Source organism: Gavialis gangeticus, unplaced genomic scaffold, assembly GCF_001723915.1.
Source record: "Gavialis gangeticus isolate Ggan-Ray unplaced genomic scaffold, GavGan_comp1, whole genome shotgun sequence".
Classification (NCBI taxonomy): Eukaryota; Metazoa; Chordata; order Crocodylia; family Gavialidae; genus Gavialis; species Gavialis gangeticus.
Window position 1 is genome coordinate 8,697,131 of NW_017729011.1, and position 20,398 is coordinate 8,717,528.

At 44.8% G+C, this 20,398-nt stretch overlaps 1 protein-coding gene across 1 annotated transcript in view; it reads right to left on the reverse strand.

Annotated features, from left to right (window-relative positions):
- WHRN (whirlin) overlaps nt 1-20,398 on the reverse strand; it is a 156,124-nt gene that overhangs the window by 42,134 nt on the left and 93,592 nt on the right. Inside the window, exon 4 of the mRNA XM_019510287.1 lies at nt 18,973-19,098. Within this exon, the coding sequence (XP_019365832.1) occupies nt 18,973-19,098 (126 nt within the window). The remainder of the gene's footprint in view (nt 1-18,972; nt 19,099-20,398) is intronic.

Below are 20,398 nucleotides of genomic sequence, written 5' to 3' on the forward strand. Positions count from 1 at the left end.
CCCCCCCCCCCCCCCGCCTCTCTGAGCTCCCAGGGGAAATCACATCTTTTGTGATCATCCTATCTGCAAGGGCCCAGTCTTGATCTGATTCAAGCCTGCAGGGACAGGATGTAGCCTGAAGTTGAGTAGCTGCATTAACACTGTCCTCTTATTTTGTAATAACTCCTAAGCCCCAAATGGATTTTCCTATCCCCCATACAGAACTTACCCACCAAGCTTATTAAGCAAATCACCTAGACACTTGGGAAAAAACAAACAAACCCTTGCTGACCTCAGCCCCATTTAGCTATTCAACACTCCCAAAAATGGTGAGACACGGATTTGGCTGTGTTTGAACTGTTAACCTTGTTTGATTGTTCGGTTTGCTCTGGGACCACAGGGGCACATGCTGTGCATTGCACAGTGGGGTATTTTTATTCACCACCTTGCACCCTGTACCCAGTTGGAGCAAGAACTCTTTTGCTGTGGTCTCCTCTGCGGTGGCCACAAGATTCTCCATCTCAGTGAAAATCTGCATGGATTTCCATGCTGGTGCTGTCACTTGGCAGCCAAATGGTGGCTGCCCAGAGGCTTAGATAGACCCATTCGAGGTGCTTTGTTTTTCAGCATTTTTCTCTTCAACAACATTTTTCTCTCCAGCCATGGCAGGGCATGAACCACATAAAAAAGGGTACAGGAGGCATCTCCTTTTCACAGTCCCTGCTTTGAAAATGCTTGGGGGTGTCCTGTGTGGAGCAAGGCATTGGGATATGGCTGTCTTAAATGTCCCAATGTTACTGAATGCAGCTGCATAGCACAGCCACTTGGAACTTCATGGCAAGGATGGGTGCAGAACCCAGACCTCTTACTGCAAGAGCTGTCAACAGTACACAGCATATGACACAGTAGAAGAGTGCCAGCTCTCTCCAGCAAGGGACAATGGCGTAATTACAATTGGCAAAGTCAGTTCAGTATGGTCACTGTACAATTATTTCTCCCTCAAACTATTTGCTCTGCTTGGGGAACTAATTTAGCCTCCATGCAGCTGGCCAGCAAGGGGACAAACTATAGTGCCCATGGGATTATGTAACCAGAATACTAGTTCAAAAGAGTGTGTCCACTCCCTCCATTAGGGAGTCTGGTCTGCAATTCCCCTAGGTTAAAAATAACCCCAGAAACTGCAAACAAGCAGGCCTTTTCCTCCTGGGCAGAACACAGATGGCAAGAGCCTGTGCAATCTTCATCTCTGCTCACTTCAGCTGGCCATAAATCACCTGCCAAGGCTGCGAGACTCTAATCCCTCATTGCAGCATTTGAGGTTAACTCCACCACACCTCACTCCTGCCTTCAAAGCCAAGCAAATTCCAGGTCTAAGGACAGAGCTGAGGCTCCATTTTCCTCTCTTCTGCCTCCAACTGCTCACTGAACGTTATTAGAACTTCACTGCGTGCGTCTCCATTGTAAAAGACTGTGCTGGGAATTTCTACCCTGTCTAGGATGCATAATTCACTTTGCCTCTCCCTTTCTTTTATCCCCCACTTTGCTTCCAGCATATTCAAACCGGCTCCCCCTTCCCTTGCATCTTCCCAGCCCCTGTGTTTCAGATAAGTGACTTCTTTGAAACTGCTTCTTTGCTTAACCACAGGCTTCTGTGCAGCTTTGTCAAAACAAAGTCTATTTTCTTTATGCTTTGCTGTTAGTGGAATGGCTGTTACCTTAAATAACTCCCAGGGTTTTGGGAAACAGAATATCTGAAGCTAAAATGATAATATAGAAAAATCAAATTCACTTCTTCCACCTCAATCCATCTTCTTCTGATTGCTTGCAGGGACAAGGAAATTGTGACTGTCTGGGGTTGACTTTCCACTCCTTTGCAGCTTGTTGAGTCATTTATTCCAGTCCAAAGGGGCTGTAAAATGCTGTCAGATCAGAAAAGGAGGAGATGGAGTCTACTTTTATACAGGTTTTAAGTCAATGTGGGCCAGACCTCAGCTAGTACAGACTGGCTTACCCCTAACCCACATGTAACTTTACTGACTTTACTAAGAATGAGAGGAGTCTAGTTCTGCCCTGATCTGGGTTGTCCTGTAAAGCTGTGTTTGGCTATCCTGTATTTTTACATTGTCATGGCATATTGTGGACATTTGGAAATTTGGTAACAGATTCCCTCCCTCAAAAGTACAGCCCCTACCAAAAAGCAGAAGGACCGCACTCATGCAGTCTTTGTAATACAAGGTAGATGATACGTAGAAGAGCAGTTCTGGGTCCATGCAGAAAGCAGTGACATTCCAGCTGGGGAAAAGCTGATTTTCTGTAAGCCCAGGATTTCAGGCCAGGCTGGGTGAATGTCCCACCAGAGTGTATCTGTCTGACCATAGGAACTTGTTTTATCACTCCCCAAAACAATTTAAGCTCATGTTTTCCACTTCCGTGGAGCCTTGTGTGTTGCTCAGGAGTTAGAGGTGTGCCATCACCTCCCAACACAAACAGCCATAAAATAAATTCTGCTTAATAACAAAGCGCACAATTATCTTGAATTATACTGCATGTAACAGCCATATTTGGGTGCTGTTTGCAAAGTTAATTGTTATTACAATTGGTTTTAATCCACTTTGAAGTGGGTCTTAAAAAAATAAAGCTGACATTTAAAGGGACCCCTGGCTAAGAGCGTATGAGCAATCTAGCTTCAGATTGCAAAATGAAACTCTTGCTTAAGAGGACAGGGCCAGCTCACCCAGGAAATCCTTTGGCCAAGAGAAGGCAATGGGTCACAGGCTACTCTTAGGATCGGGTGTAAAACCAGGGAACCAAGCTAGAGTTGGGACACAGTCAGTGATTTGGTGCAATGGGTACACAATATGACAGAGTAACTAGCACTGTTTAGGTTGCTCCTGGAAGTGCTCCAAGGGAGGACAATAAAGGCCATGGTACGCTGGGCACACAGAGAGTGAGTATTTATTGCTAGTGCTAGTGTTATTTAAGCAGTTACAACAATGCTGTTTGTTCACAAGCCCAGAGACATTTCAGCTCCTTATTACTGGTGAACTTCTCCCTGTGTGGGAAGTTGTGGGATCTCCCTCACTGGAGGTTTTCAGGAAGAGGCTGGAGAGGCAGCTATAGGGGGTGGTTTAGGACCAGCACCTTCTGAATCTGGAGAGGACAAAATGGCCCTCAAGGAGCTTTTCAACTTTCTGATTTTGTGTTTGACCCCTTCTCATATCTGTTCCCTGAGAAGAAAAGAGCGTACTACTGCTATCTGCATAGGAGTCTGTGCTCCACTTCTACCACTACTGGGCTCAAGAAATAGTCACAACCAACCTGGCAGCTTGTTGTACATATGCAGGTGAGACACAAGAAGAGTGAGTTAAAGGTAATGTCTTTTTTGGGAAAAGAAATGTCCTCAACACTATATCTTCCAAAGGAAGAGGATTCAACTCGCTGGAGAGGAGAGCTACAGTGATGGCTTGAGAGTTGTGTAAATCCAGTTGATCCTTCATACACCCACATGAGAGGGGATGCAAAGCATGGTCTCAGGTCTGTTTTTCAGCCTAAAGGTAAACTGTTAAGAGCTTTGTTACAGGTGGATGGAGAGATGGAGGAAAGGAGGTTTCCAGGATGGAAATACCTCATGTGCCAGCACAGAAAAGTGAACACACTTGTGGATATAAGTTCTCCTGGAAACAGTATTAAAGAGACTGTACAGGTCAGGTCATTAGTTATGATGATGGGGCAAGGGGGAGTTCTTTTTAAAGAGCCTCTTCTAGAACAAAAGGTAGGCCTGGTAGGCCTTTCCTCAGCAAGTCACACTTACTCTGTGGGGCTACCTGTGGGGATGATGGGCTGGGATCCTCAAGAGTGATATGGAAACTCAAAAGAGAAAGGCATCACAGTACCGCTCAACCAACTTGTTACTGAAATGAGAGGGAGTGAGGGACCTGAGCACCATTATGGATCTGGCCCTATGAGACTAAGGAACAGTGTGCTGAATGCAAGACTCCTGAGTCTGAACCTAACTGCTGCACTATCCTTTTTCTCTCACACAGCTTGCTTAGCTTATAGTCCACCAAGGAAGATCCTATCCTATGTGCTGCTATTACTATTGTTACTCTGTGGGTGCATCTACACGAGGCATTTACTGTGGAGTTGCCTAATTAACTCCACAGTAAACATCTTGGCACTTACATGTGTGGCCCTCTTAGGATGCAGGGGTGCTTGTACACATGCCAAAAATGTCACTCTGTGTGGCTTAATGGCGTCACAGTATAGACATGCAAGACTTTTGAGGGTTTTAAATGACTTTGCAACATTGCAAACTAAACTACATCCAGATGTAGTTTAGTTTGCAACTTTGCAAATTGCAACAATGCAGCTATCAGCCTGTCCTCTGGCCGTGAGAGAGGCAGGAAGGTGCCGCAGAAAAAAGGATTGGGCCCCTTGCCACTTCTGCCTTCAGCAGGTACCTCCTGAAGGTAAAAGGGGTGAGGGCCCCTATCCTTCTCATTTAAATTTTTTTTTGCCAGAGTCTATCTGCCTTTCCCATGGCTGAGGGGCCAGCTGCCAGAAGGCTGAGCAGCCTCGGAGCTGCAGGGGACTCCAGCCCTTTCCTCCATGGTGGCAGTGCCCTCTGGGGCTGCTTGGGTGGGCTGGTAGTGGGCGGGTGCTGCCCCAGCTTGGGGTTGAGAAAGAGTTGGATAGGGCCAGGTGCTGCCTCCGAGCTGGGGCAGCACCTGGCCCACTAGCAGCCCGCCTGGGTGGCCCTGGGGAGGGGGGCGCGCTGCCACTGCAGAGGAAAGGACCGGGGTCCCCTTCAGCTCTGGGGCCTCTCGGCCCACTATCAGCTCACCCCCAAGCTGCAGGCAAGCTCTGGCTCTGACAAAAACAAAAAACAAAAAACAAAAAAAAGGATCCTCGTTGTAATGTCATGGAAAAATTGAAATGATTGAGTTTTCAGGGTTTTATTCTGTGCCCCACCATTTCAATTTAGGAGGCATAGAATAAAATCTTGCAGTAAATACAAGTACTATCCTGCAGTGGAGTTTTTTTAGTGCACAGCAACACACGTGTAGATGCTGACAGGGCTGGCTGGGGCATGAGGGTGCTTCAGTGCAGAGGCTGCCTGGCAGCTAGCCTCACACTGAAGCATACCTGTGCCCCATCCAGCCTCTCTGCAACCTGTTGAGCCAGGTCAGAGTAGCCCCAGGCTGGCGGGCTGACTCCCCAGGTTGCCTGCCAGCCAGGGCTGCTCCAATCTGGTTCAACGTGCTGCAGTCCCAGATGCATGTGTAAACATGGTGCTTGGGAGCAATAAACTCCGGTGTGATACACAGTACATGCCGGAGTTTATTGCATCACACTAATAGCACATGCAGATGCACTGTGTGTATGTGTATGTGCATGCACATGTGCGTGATGCTCCAGTTTGTTTCCAACCACCGAATACCCAAAGGCACCGGAAAATGATGCTGCATCCTCCATGGAAGATGAAGACTGTGTGAGCATGTCACCCCTAGCAACACTAGTCTCTACTGGCCAGCCTTCTAATGACCACATGTTAAAAAGATTTCAGCCTGCACCTGCTCTGGTGGGCTTTACAGACCTTTTTGTATTCTGGAGTATTAGGTAATCTGGTCACAGCACTTGCTGTCCACAAGAACAAGCGTCTCTTTCCTTGTCATCCTGAAGTTTCACCTCCTGCTGAGCTCCTTAAGATGCAAATGGCTCCTTTAATGGCACCGCCTACCGTCAGCCAGCTTGCAGGAAGGCTGCCTTCCACTTCTGCTGCTGGCTGATGAGAACCTCGACAAAGCAGATCTCCATGCTGAGAACAGGGAAAGGAAATCTCTGTGGCCCCGATTCTAACTGCTGGGTCATGCTACCATGGGCTTATGGTTCAGCTCTCTCATTCATAAACCTGCGTCTAGGGGATGTGTGCATGTATGTTACAAAGACGTTCTGTAATGGGAAAGAGAATCAGCTTTCTCCTTCCCTTTTCTTCAAATGCGCTGTGCCTTTAAGAGATTCAGTTAGGACTTGCATTAAGAAGAGCAAATGGCTTGATCTTGACACATGCAGGGTGAGTAATACTGCAATAAAAGCCTGTTGGACAGTCTTGGTTCTTATCTCTGTGTCAGCTGCCTCTATGTCCAATACCAAATTAGAGATAAGGCTCTGTAGAGCTCCACCCTGCTTGTGTTATACAGCAATATTCGGTTCTGTTTTGTAGTCCTTTCCATGCAAGAGGTGGCTGCATGTCAGCGGGAGGTGAAGTTACCCTTATGTGCAATTTATAAAGTGGGTTGGGATCCTTTGGCATCACTCCCCAGAAAGGTGAGCTTTAATCAGTGACATGATAAAAAACTAAGACCCCTTTCATCCCCTGGTTATCCAGGGCGTGACTGCCACAATCTCCAAGGTGACATGAAAATCGCATCGATAGTTGTGAGTGCAAATAATCATGAGTCAGGAAGTGGAAGAAGTTAAGGTGCTTTTCACAGTCTGATGAGGGGTGACCATGGGAGTGAAAAGGTCTGCAGATGACATTGCATTCTGAGGTTAGCTGGGACTGACACGAAGCATGTAATAATGTTAGATAACCGGGCAACACAATAGCAGGTAAAATTCATTGTGGAACAGTGTAAAGTGAAGCACATTGGAAGGAACACTCTGAATAGCTAACATACTTTGATGGATTCTAAATTAACAGTAACTACAGGGGGAAAAAAAGACCTAAGCATCATTGTGAGCTGTTCAATGGAAACTGCTGTTCAGTATGCAATGGAGGTTAAAAAAGGAAACAAGCTGTAAGGTCATGTTAAGAAAAGTATCGAGAATAGCTTTAAAATTATTCTAATGCCATTATGGAATGACCTCACCTTGAATACACTCTGCAGTCCTGAGCATCCCCCTCACAGAAAGGAGACAGCAGACAAAATAGCTGAAAAGGTTCAAAGAAGGGCAACAGAATGATCGGCACGAGAGAAAAGCTGCCAGGAAAGGACAGACTGAAAAGATTAGGGCTCTTTACATGTAGAGATGAGGTGCACGAGAGAGGACATGTCAGAGGTATACAAAATAATGAAAGAGTTGGAGAAGTTAAGTCAGATGCTCCTATTAGTATTTACCCTTCTTCATAATAGAAGAATAGGGGACATAAATTTAAGTTGAACAGCTGTACATTAAGACTGAGAAAGAGTCCCATTTGGATGCAGCAGATCATTAAGTTGGGGAACTCACTACTATAAGATTGAGAGTAGAAATGTGGCAGGTGTCAAAAAGGGACTGGACTTTATATGAGATGGAAGGGGCTCCAAACAGGTATCTATAATTTATACCACTGGCCAGCTGGGTTTCTTTGAACAAGTCACTTCACCTCTCTCTGCCTCAACTTCCGCATCTGTAAAATGGGGATAATACCGTTCCTGTCTTGGATGTCAATGCTCTTTACAAGAACATAACAGTGACCTGGTTATATTGTCATACAGATCACAATTGGAAATAGATTAAAAACCTGCCAGGGATATGAGGCCTCATGTTTCTGAGCATGCACCACCCAGCAGTTAATAGAGGTTAGGAAGAAACTCTTTTTTGAGAGCATATTATTCCACTAGTGTCAAATGTCTGCTACAGCTGTAGGTCCTCAGTCCCTTCCTGTGTGCAATCCCCCTGGAGCCAACAAGTTAAATCGGGTAAAGCCAAACACAAGAAAGAACAGGCCCAGTGTTCCCCGAACTGCCAACTAAATGCAGACATGGACCAGGAATATCGGAAGTGAGTCCTGCTGCTGCCCTTTCTCAAGAACCACCCCTGTAATGTTCTGTTTCAGTTGAAGCAGCATCTGACTATCATGTGTCTCTAACAGACGGCCCCGGTGCAGTAACCTGAGCCTTATTCATGCAGCCCACATGAAAATGGCCTTTTCCAGCAGGCTCAGAGTCTGCCACTGCAACAACAGAGACTCTGTCAGCCAGCACGGCTTCTCCTTGGGTACGGGAAACTCCCCCTCCTGAGCACAACTTGCTTGTTGCACTGCAGAGCAGCTTTCTCTGATAGTGCTCGAAGAGGTTACCAAGACGTGCTGTTATTCTCCTTCTCCCTCATTGTACAGATGAGAAAACCAAGGCTCATAGAGAATTCCCTACTGTTGCTATCACAGGTGCATGTGGACTGGTGGTCGAAACACTGGGAGCAACTGATGCTTTACAAGTACTGGCATTGCTAGCACTTGAAGAGCTGCGCAGAGGAAGCTGTTAGGGAAAAAAATGCCAGGATGCATAAGGAAGGGGAATGCAAGGTCACACAGCTACTCAGGAGAGAACCAGTGTCCCCGTGCCCTGCCTGCTGCCCCATTTGCCACTAGGCTGAGCACCACTGAGGCACCAGACACTAAAGTACAAGGGGAAGAAGGAACAAATGCACTCAAATAAAACAGCCTCTGAAAGGCACCAGTGCACAAATGGACCTGGGAATGAGTAGCTAGAATGAATGCTGGTTGACTCAGCCTTGATGGATTCTAGCTGCCCAGCCTGGTAAAGGGCTTGGAACAGCAGACTCAGAGTAGTATATTGCTCTCCTTTTGCTTGCTTCCCTTTAGCCCTTACCTTGGAGGCAAGTGCTTCAGGATCAGACCCCCAAGGTCCGGCACTGGCTGTAGAAGCAGACCAGGGAGACAGCCGGCTATATCCAGAATCCAGCAAATGGAAGGGAAGGTGGCAGAGGAACTCTGACATAGGAGAGCAAATTTGGCAGTTCATTTGAACTGACGAATTCTGATGCTGCCAGAGAGCAGAGCCTACAAATTGCCCCGGATTCCCTTTGCACTCCATCGACATTAAACCAACACTCAAGAAATTACCAACAAGGAGGGGAAATTACACAAGAGCTGAACATGCCAGGAGGAATGTGCGGCAGGGTGAAGAAGCCCTGAATTAACTGGGTAATGAGCATCAGCTCCTCGGTCTCTTCAGTGCACTGAGCAAGCCGCACTGGAATGGGTTTCTGCTGCTAAAATAAGGAGGGGCTGGCTCGCTGCAGCACTAAAATGATCAAAATTCAAATTCTATCACAGTTTTATTGCAATTATGAATCTTTAATAGTTTTCCATTGCGCATATTAAATTTTCACGGTTTTTTTTGTACAAGACGGCCATGCAGTTTTAATGAGGCATCTTTTAATTTTTGTCATGGTGGTCCCAAAAAACCCAGCAAGCCATCTTTTAATAAGTTGCCCAGGGAGAGAGCTGGAGAAGGAAAATGGAGGTGTCAGAGACCTGAGCTTGTGATGAGAGCTGGCACCTCAGGTTCTGGGGCAGCACAGGACAGATTGCAGCACAAGGTCTCAGGGTAAGACCAGTACACAGTCTTAGCAAGACCATACTGGGTGGTCTAGCAGCAAAGATCCTGGCTTGGGACTAGGCTCTAAACCTGACTGCTACTGACCTGCTGCATGACCTCAGGCAAGTCACTTCATGCTTTCCTTTCATCTCCTGCCCTTGTTGTATTTAGATGTTAAGATCTGTGTGGCAGGGATGGTCTCTAATGATCTGTTTGTACAATATCTAGCACATTAAGACTCCAAATTATATCAGGATCTTTCAGTGCTCCTGGAATATTAATATGTACAAAGGAACAGCACACAAAATACATGAATGTGTTGGAACATTTAATAAAGAAGAAAAATCCTGTGAAAATAGTCATGGTTGAAAGAAGATTTGGAAATGTTCTCAGCGTACACAAATCAGTCTGACCACATGATGTACCTTTGGCAAGCGCAGCAAGTGATTCTGCTGATTAACACAGATAATCATTGTTCAAAAGTCAGGGGCAACTGGGAAGGTAAAAAAGATGGAAAAGGCAAATGTTTTACCTTAAAAAAAACCCTGCTGCATTGTGGGTCTCACACCTAACCTCAGTACAGCATGGGTGGGATGAAAAAAAGTCACTATACTGGATATTTAGACCCAGATTTTCAGAAAAGGTCCCATTTAGAACTTAGGTAAGTAGCCAGACTCTTAGAGATGTACAGCAAATCAAGTGACACCACGGGAACTACGAGTTCCTGAGCTGTTTTAGAAATTTGGCGCCTTATTTCAAGGCCTAAGTGAGAGGTGAGCTATTTTGAAAACCTGATATGAAATGTGGGTGCTGAATAAGTATGTCCCACAGAGGGCAATGGAGCCATTACAGGAGGCAGAAGGAGTAATATAAAGAACAAAATCTGATAGACCAGCCTGGCTGTTTCTTTGGGGAGAATTGTAAAATGACTGGATACAGGAATACGCAGTGGATAAAAATTATCAGGATTTCAGTAAAGAAGTTGACAATACATCTTGCAATATCTTGAAAAAAAATCAATTCAAACTGGCTTGGAGGAAAGCAGGCATGTGGATTGAAAACTAGCTAATAGATTTTAAACAAAAGATAATGCTAAATAGCATTGAATTGAGCTGGAAGCAATGTGACTAATGGGATACTGCAGGGTTCAGTATTAGCAGTAGCCTTATTTAACATCATTAATGTACAAGAAGTGGGAGGTTAAATGAAATTTGCAGGTAATACCTTATTGGAAGGAATCAGGAAGAACGTCTGGGATAGAGTAATAACAAAGAGACCTGGAGAGTGTAGGAACCTGGGCAGGAGAAAAAGAATTGACTTAGAAAAAGGGAGTTAATGCGGGGAGCATAATAATCTGGGAAGCTCAGATTCAATAGGAGGGAAGTACTGATGCCGAGCAGACCTTGGCTGATGATGGATATCAAAGGAGGCCAATGCATATTACTAGAAAGATTAACAGGAGTTCAGAGAGCAAGAGAAGTGATGAGAGGTTTGAAGGGATTGATTTATGAAGAAAGATTAAAGAGGTGTAATTTGGCTAGGTGGTAAGCTAAGCACAGGCAATCTATAATATATCAGTGGGATGTAAACTTCAAGGATTGGGAGGATTTCTCTATTGTGCATCTCAGGGATATAACTTGCTTTAATGAATGGAAATTAAAAACCTCATTCAACACCCACCACAGTCAATGGCAAGACTGTTACTAATTTTAATGGGCTTTGGATCAGGCCCCACATCAATACATTTTAGGCTGAGTGTTGAGAAAAAAAATCTTTCTGACCATGGGATGTGTTAGACTGTGGCAGAGTCTTGTAAGGGAAGATGGGGAAGACTTGGGACATCTGGTCATTTGCCCAGGGTGATTTCAGAAGATGGACATTCCTGCAAAGTCTTGGAAGCGCACTGGTTGACTGTCTTTTCCATATGTTGTTCATACAAACCAAAATCCAAAGCTGTTCCTCTAAACACAAAAAGGGCACAGTCCAGACCTCATTAATATAGTAGGAATCTTTCCATTGACTTTAACAGGTTTTGAATTGGCCCTTAACTAGGGGATTTAGTGTATCAGCACTAAATACAGAGAGACATCTGAGGATGCATGGACTGTAGCAGGATCTACTACCTGAGACAGGTATCTTGCCTGGACTAATAATTGTGTATAGTGCCTGATAGAGATGGACACGTAAGAGGTCAACATCCAAGTGTTCTTTAATATGCCCAGGTCCCTCTTTGGCTTTGGTTATATATATTTTTCTTTTAAAAATACTTCAGAAGCAAATATGGCACTGATCAATATTGCAAGATGGATGTGAATTCACTTATTTATTAGTTATGCTATGATATCACCTAGGAGCCCAAGTCACCACCTAGAAGTCTCACTGTATTAGATGCTAAACACGCATGGGAGAAAAAGACAGCTTTTGCCCCCAAGATATTATAATTTAAGACAAGAGACACCTTGTTGACACACAACGGGAGCCCCAGAAACAATATGATACTACCGGTTAACAAGATGGACAATGATTTCAGCACACGTGCTGCCTAACCATTGTGAGGTTTTTTGTAGGCATCATGGTAAAGGAGAGTTTTACTCATTTAGCCAAAGTAGTAGCTCATAATTGGTACCATTTCACATGGCCTCCTATCAGTATGTCTCTACACTGACTTATAAGGACCATGGCTACCAGCAACATGATAGTTCATCCTCCAGAGTCTGGCCAACTTCAGAGCCTACCTGCTAAGAGAGCTAGTAAAGATGTTGATTAAGCTGTTCTGCAGTTGAAGCTAGTTTGGGGAATCGTGCTGTAAAGAGCTGAGAATCCCCTGGAGGTGCTGAGCATCCTCGCTGCCTATTCCTTTCAGTGGGAACTGTGAGCATTCAATACCTCTGGGAGTTGCTCAGGAAGGAGCCAACAGTGATGTGGATGTTTGTAGAACAAGGATGAGACTTCTGCACGCATTTGGTTATTTGCAGGATGGTGGGCTTATCTTATTTCAGGACGGGTATGATGTTTTCCCTCAGAAATGTGGTACACCTTAAAAATGATTTGTTGAACTGTTCTACGGAAAACTGAGTTTTCAGTAAAAAGAACCCAAACCCATGAAAACAAGTATTTCATCTGGAAAACAAAATCATTCATTTTTGAAGTGCTGCTGCACTGTGTGGTTATAGTTGTAGGCCAAATACCTCATGCTGTCTTTCTCTGCATGCCAGGCATTGTGGTAAGACTGCATCATGCTACCTCAGTTTTCTCCTGATGTACGGTCATGGCAGTGATGTAGCCATGGTGGGGTTTGGGGTTGTTTTTTTGGTTCATTAACTTTTAGCTTTTTCAATAACCCCATCCACGTTTTCTGTGAAAAGCAGACATTTTTGTGGAATGTGTTCAATCAAAAATCCAGTATTCCAGCTGAAAATTTTCCATTCCAGCAGCTTTCCACCCACCTTGCTTTCTTCACAGAGGTCAAAACAAACAGTTATCAGTCGATACCAGATTTCTATCATCATTCATTCCCAACCCAGGATAATGGCCCATCAGCAAAAGATCTAACAACCCCTTAACACTTCCATACGTAGCCTCATTTTCCTTGAAACATTTCCCATTCCTCCACCAAATAAAGCTCAGATTGAAAGGGCAGATTTTTAAATGAGTTTTACATTCTGTCCCATATGGGATAATACAGAGTTACCAGCTCTAAACAGCTGGTTTCTTTCTATCCTTTAATGTACCTGTCTGTATGTGTTCCCAACATTTGTGCTGTATTTTCTCTTGCAGTTGTCAGTATTGCTAATATCCTAACAGGGAGTAATTACAACTCAACTGCATGTCTATGAAGGAAGGAGATGGATGGAATTCCTTTTTTCTGGTAAAGTACATAGATTGGTTTATGTGCTTTCTTGCTATTATGTAGGACTAAGTCAAACATTTCCTGTCAAAACTGTTTTGATGGAAAATGGGGTTTTGTAATGAGTTTTTACAGAAAATTTTGCTACGTAATAAAAAGCCAAAATATTTATGCTCATCATACACCCCACGGTGCTTTGGGAGAGTTATAGTTCTGGCGCCTTACGTTCCTTTTTACCTCTTTGGATGAGATTGCTGGCCAGACTACATCTTCTGTGATGCACTAAAGAAACACTTGCATGATGACACTTTCTTCTCTCTCCAAGAGGGAAGAAGTCAATGCTTCATGACAGAGACATGAGCATGAGAACCCAATTCATAAAGGAGAAAGGGGGTGTAAGTCACCTGAACTATTACTACCAGGAGGCAGCAGTTTGACTGGAAAAATACTGAATTTTGCCCCAAATTCTCATTTTCAGACCAGCTCTATTCCTGTGTCATGTGAAAAGATATTTCCTGCTTGCTGTTCACACATTACAAAGCTCAGATCCTCACTTCCCTTTTTTTTCCCCTGGAGGACTTCAGCAACTTTTCTATTTTTCTCTTCCTAAAGGTATTTTTAAACCATGATCAAGACAAGCAAACAGACGGAGATCCTTTAGTTTTTTTTGCCATAAGTACTTTATGCCAGCCCTTTAAATCACTGATGTCTGTCTTCTCTTCCTATTCCATTTTGGTATTTTTTTTCAGTGTAGACACCAATATTTAAAAAAATGGTCCAGAATTAGCTTTGCAAATGCCATGTACAAGAGACTTCTACAACCTGTAGAGATTTCTACAACTTATTCTACATATCCAAGGATTGCATTAGCATTTTTTGTCTTCTCACACACACACACGGATCCTGCTCAAAACAACAGACACACACACACACACACACACACAGATGGATGCTGCTCAAAACAGCAGTGTGTTGTTCGTTGTTTTTAATGGGAAGAGTTTCAGGACCTTTGTGGATTCATTTCAGACAACAGAAGAGAATTACAAAAAGCACAAACCAAAATCTTCTATGCATGGATGATGTTGGTATTTTTTTTTTTAACTTGGCAGCTTTCCAATAATAGTTATTTTTCATTAAGGAAATTTATTCAGAGAGTTTCATGAAAATCAGAAGTTTTGTAGAAAAATAAATATCAAATATGGCCAAGGCCCTGGGCATAACTATTTAAATATTAATCAGTTATATTGATCAAGACTGTTTTCTTCTGACACCTGAAGAGTACCCTGCTCTTGGCTGTAATGTTCTAGCTGTGAAACTTTGAAATAGTGAGATTTTAACTAGCTGGCAAGCAGCTGGATCTCTGAAGTATCAACTAATGCTTTGAACTTCTATAGCACTTTTCATATAAGAATCAGAAAGCCCTCAACAACCACTGTGCCCCAATGAGCAATATTATTTATTCTTATTTTGCATCTGGGAGACCTGAGACACAGAGACATTAGGGAGTTAGCTTTCAAAACAGAGAAGGCAAACTTTGCCTGGCTTTCTTGGGAGCTCGACGGGTGAGCTATGCCTTTGGAAATCAAGCCAGGGCAGCACATTTGCTGTCCTCCCCACCCCCCCTGCAAGTCTGTCTGTTGTATCCACCTGTTGTCTTTCATCCAATATATGGACTGAAATCTGTTTGGCATTGGGACCATGATATTGTTAGGTACAGCACCCAGCACAACACAGCTGGACCTCTGAGGTGCCCTTGCAATGCAAATAATTAATGAATGCTATGCTTAGACTCCTAAAATATTTGCATATCTAAATATGATTGTAGATGTCTAACTTCATACACTAAGTATGAAACTTTTGCACAGGAAGCCAGTAGAAAAGCCAGGCATAAACACCAGGAACCTTGATTTACAAATCCCATAAACTAGCTAGCATACCACACTGTATGATACTTGACCCTTTCACAGTAACATGTCTGAGCCTTAGTTCAGCAACTCTACTATTATTCAATGGTATTTATAATGGAGCAGTGGCTGGAGACTCTAATCAAGACCAGAGCTCCCCTCCGCTGGAGATACTGGAACACACCACACTGATGCTGAAAAGCTCACAGTCCAAACAGTCAAAGACTCTGAAGGAGAGTGGTATCATGACCATGTTCTAGATGGGAATTGAGGCCCAAAAATAAATTTAGGGAGTCTCCAGAAAACGATGTTCAGTTTTCACAAGTTGGGTGCTGAACTTTTTAAATGTCTGGCCCAAAGAATTGTTGAATGCTGGGCACTTTGGGAAGTCTGAACCCAATTATGCATTTGACTATCTGTCCTGAAGCAATTTGAAGGTCTGCTTTTATGTTACTTACACAGGATAACGTGAAGCCTGGGGCACAGCAGGGAATTAAATCCTTAGCTACTAAGATCCTATCCAGTCTCGTAACCATAAGAGCATTCTTTCAAAGCCTGATATTTGTTGGCCCCCTGGGGGAATGCTTGAACTGGAGTTATGGTATCTACTTGTGAAATCATCATTCACCATACGGAATAGAACTGAGAGCAGATAGAAGCATCCTGCCCTGAAGAAAACAGCGTAGCCTTCTCAAGCGATATCCATTGCCCATTAAAGTAAATGAAGTCAGCAGTCATCGGAGCAAGCCCCCATTAAACAGATACAGAATCTTTCCCTTTACACGGTGCAACAAGCTACTTGGAAGCCTCCTTAGCTTCAGTTTCTTTCACATCTTAGGATCTTGTGTCTCTGTCATTGCTAACATCAGCTCAAGGAGTGTGTGAATGCAGAACATTATCCTAATATTTAGCAAAAAGAATGAAAGGACATTTTCCCCCATCCACCAAGTATTTCTAAATTTATGGCCTGCAGTGCACACAAATCAGGGAGGTAAATATATGTATTTATATGAAAACACACACACAGAGCCTGGTATTTAGAAAAGCTTCAGCCTGCTGGCACACACAAATCAGTTACTGGAAAACAGCAAAGCAAGGAGGGAGGCATAAAGAATCAATAAGCAGAGGATCCAATGTGAAAACAATGCTTACTGCATGAAGCCCTGCATAGAAAACAACACCACCTATTAAATCCTGGCTTGGCAGAGGTGGAAGAAAATATTGCAGGATTAGAGGGTGCATTTTTACAGATGCTTCTGTGATTGTTTCTCTCCCCTTTTTTGCCACGGAGATGAGATAATCGGTGCAGAGATGATGCTATGTATTATAAACGGTAATAGTAAGGAGAGAGGCCAAAAACAGAAGGTTGTATTCTTGATGTGCCTGCTATTACTTTTCCCCATCTGTCTTTCTCTTGTCCCCAGCATCCCATCAGTGGCGCTGGGCTCATCAGCATGTCTGGCTGGACTAAGAAAAGCAGCAATTTTCTCTAGTCAGGGGAAGAGGCACCAGGGTGACAAGGGGGCCTGGAGCAACATGGAGACATTGATCACAAAATAATCTTAGGAAAATACTGTAAGTTTGCTTCCTTCTCCTACCTCTAATCTCTCAGGCTTTTGGTATTCATGTGGGTAGGGCAGGGAACAGAACACCCAGTCCTGGGACAGCAGACACCGGGAATAAATAGGTTGGCTTTCTGTAGACTAACCATCCAAATCAAAATGTGACTTGCTTTACAGCTGAAGGCAACCATACCTAGCACCTGTTTTCTGCTTCTCTTAGGAAAAAGCAGCTCTGTGCTATGGCTGATACCAACAGGATAACACTCCCTCTCTTAATATTCCAGCACCCCACTGCTATGACTTTGTGTAAAAGTCTGCTGGGGACATCTTTAATTCAGGTGTTGTTTGTTTTAAAAAGATCGGGCACATGGGGAATGTAGTTTCAAGGTGAGAAGCCCAAAATCCCAGAGGCCAAGAATAAGAAGCTGAGCAGAATGAAAAGAGTTTAGCTCTGGGACTAAGGATTTACAGGACTGGCTGCGAGTAGAAAAGCTGGGGGAAGATTAGCTCTCCTTCTCTCTGGAGTACTAATACAGCCCATATTAGCATAATACCCAAGTGTATCACCATCTCGCATGCATTTATCCCCGTAAAACCCTGGTGAGGTGTGGATCTGAAGCAAAATGTCTTGTTCTAGTGCCCTAACTGTTGGTCCATCCTTTCTCTACAGCACGGTGGTTTCAGAGGGCCAAGGGAGTGCGGTTGTGGTATTAGCCTTTGGCCTCAGAGCACAGCTGTGGGAGTAGTGCATCAGCCCATCCCAGGGGCAGTAGGATCAGGCTGTACTGTCCTTTGAGGCCCAGTAGTCCAGTACTGTGTCTGGCTGGAGGGAACAACATCAGCTCCTTGGCATTCAGTCTTCCATCATCCATCAGCCCTATGCTTTAACCACAGGTTGAGAGAGTTAACTCCCAAGAAAAACTGACTCCCTGTTCAGCAAAAACACTGAAATAACAGCAAAGAGCTCAGAGGTGTGATTCTGGGGAGAGGAGCTGTTTAGAGAAAGGCCAATGCACCTTGGTTATTTTGAACAACAGAGTAAAAAATTACACTGTGTAAAACCTGCCTCTTAAACATGTTCCCAGCCACACACAGAGGAGGCATGCCCCAGGGTCCAATGTTTCCCTTTACAACTCCTTTGCAATTGCACTGTCTGAGACTGAGACAGGTTTTTATCACATCTGCCCCAAGTGCCTGTCTTCCAGGTGCAGCAAAGCTCCTGCAGCTTCCCTACCAAGGACAGAGCACCAGACGGGAGGGGCTGTTAGATGGAAGAAGGAAGGGTTGCCTGATACTCTCTCAACAGCAGCCATGCACCCAACTCTGGGCAGCAGGGTGACCCAGCTAGGCAGGAAACAACCCTGGAGGAAGATCTGCTATCGCACCAAACATGAGACTTTACAGCTGAAGCAGAAGTTGATCCTCAGGGTAAGAGAACCTGCCTGATAGGAGGAGACAGGGAAGGGCCCAGGAGTAGCTCTAAGTCGCATCAAGTTAGGGAAGGGCACAGGAGTAGCTGTAAGTCCCATCAAGTTAGGCTGCCTGGAGAAACAATCTGTCTGCCTTGAATTTAACCCCTGGGGTTCCAATCACTGCTGGAGCTGACTTGCTAACGTCATTGCAGCCGAGGGAAACTAATGCAGATGGAGTGGTGGGCCTGCTGTCACTGGCGCCTCCCGGCACGGCTGTGGCTAATGCAGACTCCCTGAGCAAGCGCTTTGAGTAAGTAGCTCAAAGCTCCAGCTCCAAATGACTGGTGAGAACTGGTTTCTCATCAGTTATAACATGAAAGACACATGTGGGGGGGCATCAGCTCAGTTGCTTTAATGGAAAACTCGCTGTGCTGATAGCACAGGAGGTGGGAGACTGGTTAAACACTTACTTTTCCCTCTGGACACCTGTCTTTGATTGCAGCCTCTGATGTCTAGGCTGAAAGCAACTCCAGCCTCTTTCCTGGCAGAGAGACTTCCATCACCACTGAAAACAAGGTTACGCTGATGACAAGCTGCCATGTGCAGGGCACTGCTGCCCATGGACAGACCCAGACTGCTCTGGAGGGGGTGAGCACACTTCAGTGCGCACTGCACTCCTTCCCCATGTGGCAGCACCGTCAAAGTGTTTTAAGGACCCACCCATGAGAATCAGCCTCTACGTGCAATGCATTTCCTTCACTAAGAGTATGGCATAGCCCAAGGGCCATTTCTGCAGCTAAGTGACCAGAGACCCCGTGCACCAGCCTTGTGACTGTGGCAGCCACATGACTTAGGAATGGGATCTCACACTGCAGGTCAATGCACGACCAAATCCTACGGGGTCACTAGTATCATCTGTATTCCCAGCATCATTCTTACCTTCAAGCCGGTGCTTTCTGCTTCGGAGCCTTTATCCACGCCAGTGATGTAAATGCCCAGAGAATATTCTGCTCCTCCTCGGATCATGAGACCCAGGGATTTCCCTTCGTTCAGCACCAGGTTCACCTGCAGGGAGGGAGAGCTGCCGTTTAGATGGACATATACAGTGCTTACAGGTGTGAGACGGGTGCTGTCCCTGTTCCAAATCTCCGACGCCAGCGATGGCCAACCTGTGGCCATGAGGATACTAAAATGTGGCTCTTGCAGAACAGCTACAAGACAGCCTGTATTTGTCTGTGAACAGACAATGCGATCCTTGTGATTTTTAAAGCTGAAGTGGCCTCATTGCTGTAGGCAAGAGACATGTGGAGCCACTGCTCAGTTACCTCCAGCTCTAGTGTGAACCAGGGGTGCTGCTCGCCTTCCCCTGGGGCAGCTGCTGTGCACCTCCCTGGCTGGTTGTCTGGTGCAAGGCAAAGGAGGGAAGAGGAGTCCTAGATGCTCCTATTGCTAGCTTTCCAGGCAGCCCCATACGATGTGCAGGATGGAGGAGTGGATCCAATTCCTTTACCCTAGCAAAACGGAGCATTAGTTGTGGCTCTCTCCCACTTTTGGAATAAGTGGCCTTCAGGTACAGCATCATTACCTTATGATCTACACCAGGTAAGGACACAATACAAGTGCCCACACATTACAGTGAGTGTGGGGCCGGACTGGAAAAGGGGCAGAGTTAAGGGGATGATGTAACCAAGGAACACATCTTCCTGCAAAGAGCAGAGGGTACATTTGTCCAATTGATACAATGTTTTAAATATATACAAGGAGTCTCTGGCAGAGCCCATCATCTTGTGTTAAGGAAGAACACTTTTCTAAGGGTAGACCACAGGGGTGTGGGCACACAACACAGGAGTAATCCAGCTTTCCACTTGTGCAACTATTGAGTAAACACAGGATGTATGGCTCTATGCTAGTGCAAGTCTGGGGGTAAAGTTACCCCTTGGAAAGTAGGAGTACCTACACTGGTTTAAATTACATTTGTGTTTTGGTGGTGCTGGTTGTAGCTGTGTTGGTATAAGGACGTAGGCAGACAAGGTTCTTGGGGTAAATGTGAAATCTTTTAACAGACCAACTAAATAGTTGGGAAAATTGTTCCTTGCAAGCTTTTGGGCAAAGGGAGAGAAAAATTGTTTTTTGCAATGCTTTTGGGTAAAAGGAAGGGTGTTTGTGCTCAAAAGCTTGCAAAGAACAATTTTTTTCCAACTGTTTACTTGATCTAATAAAAGATATCACATTTATCCAAAGAATCTTGTCTACTTGTGTACTGGTGATGTCTCTGCAGCTCCAACGTCATGCCAGGGTAACACTTTGTTCAGTGCAGCAAGCTATGGCCAGCTCCCTACACCTAATGGCCATGTCCTGTAATGGT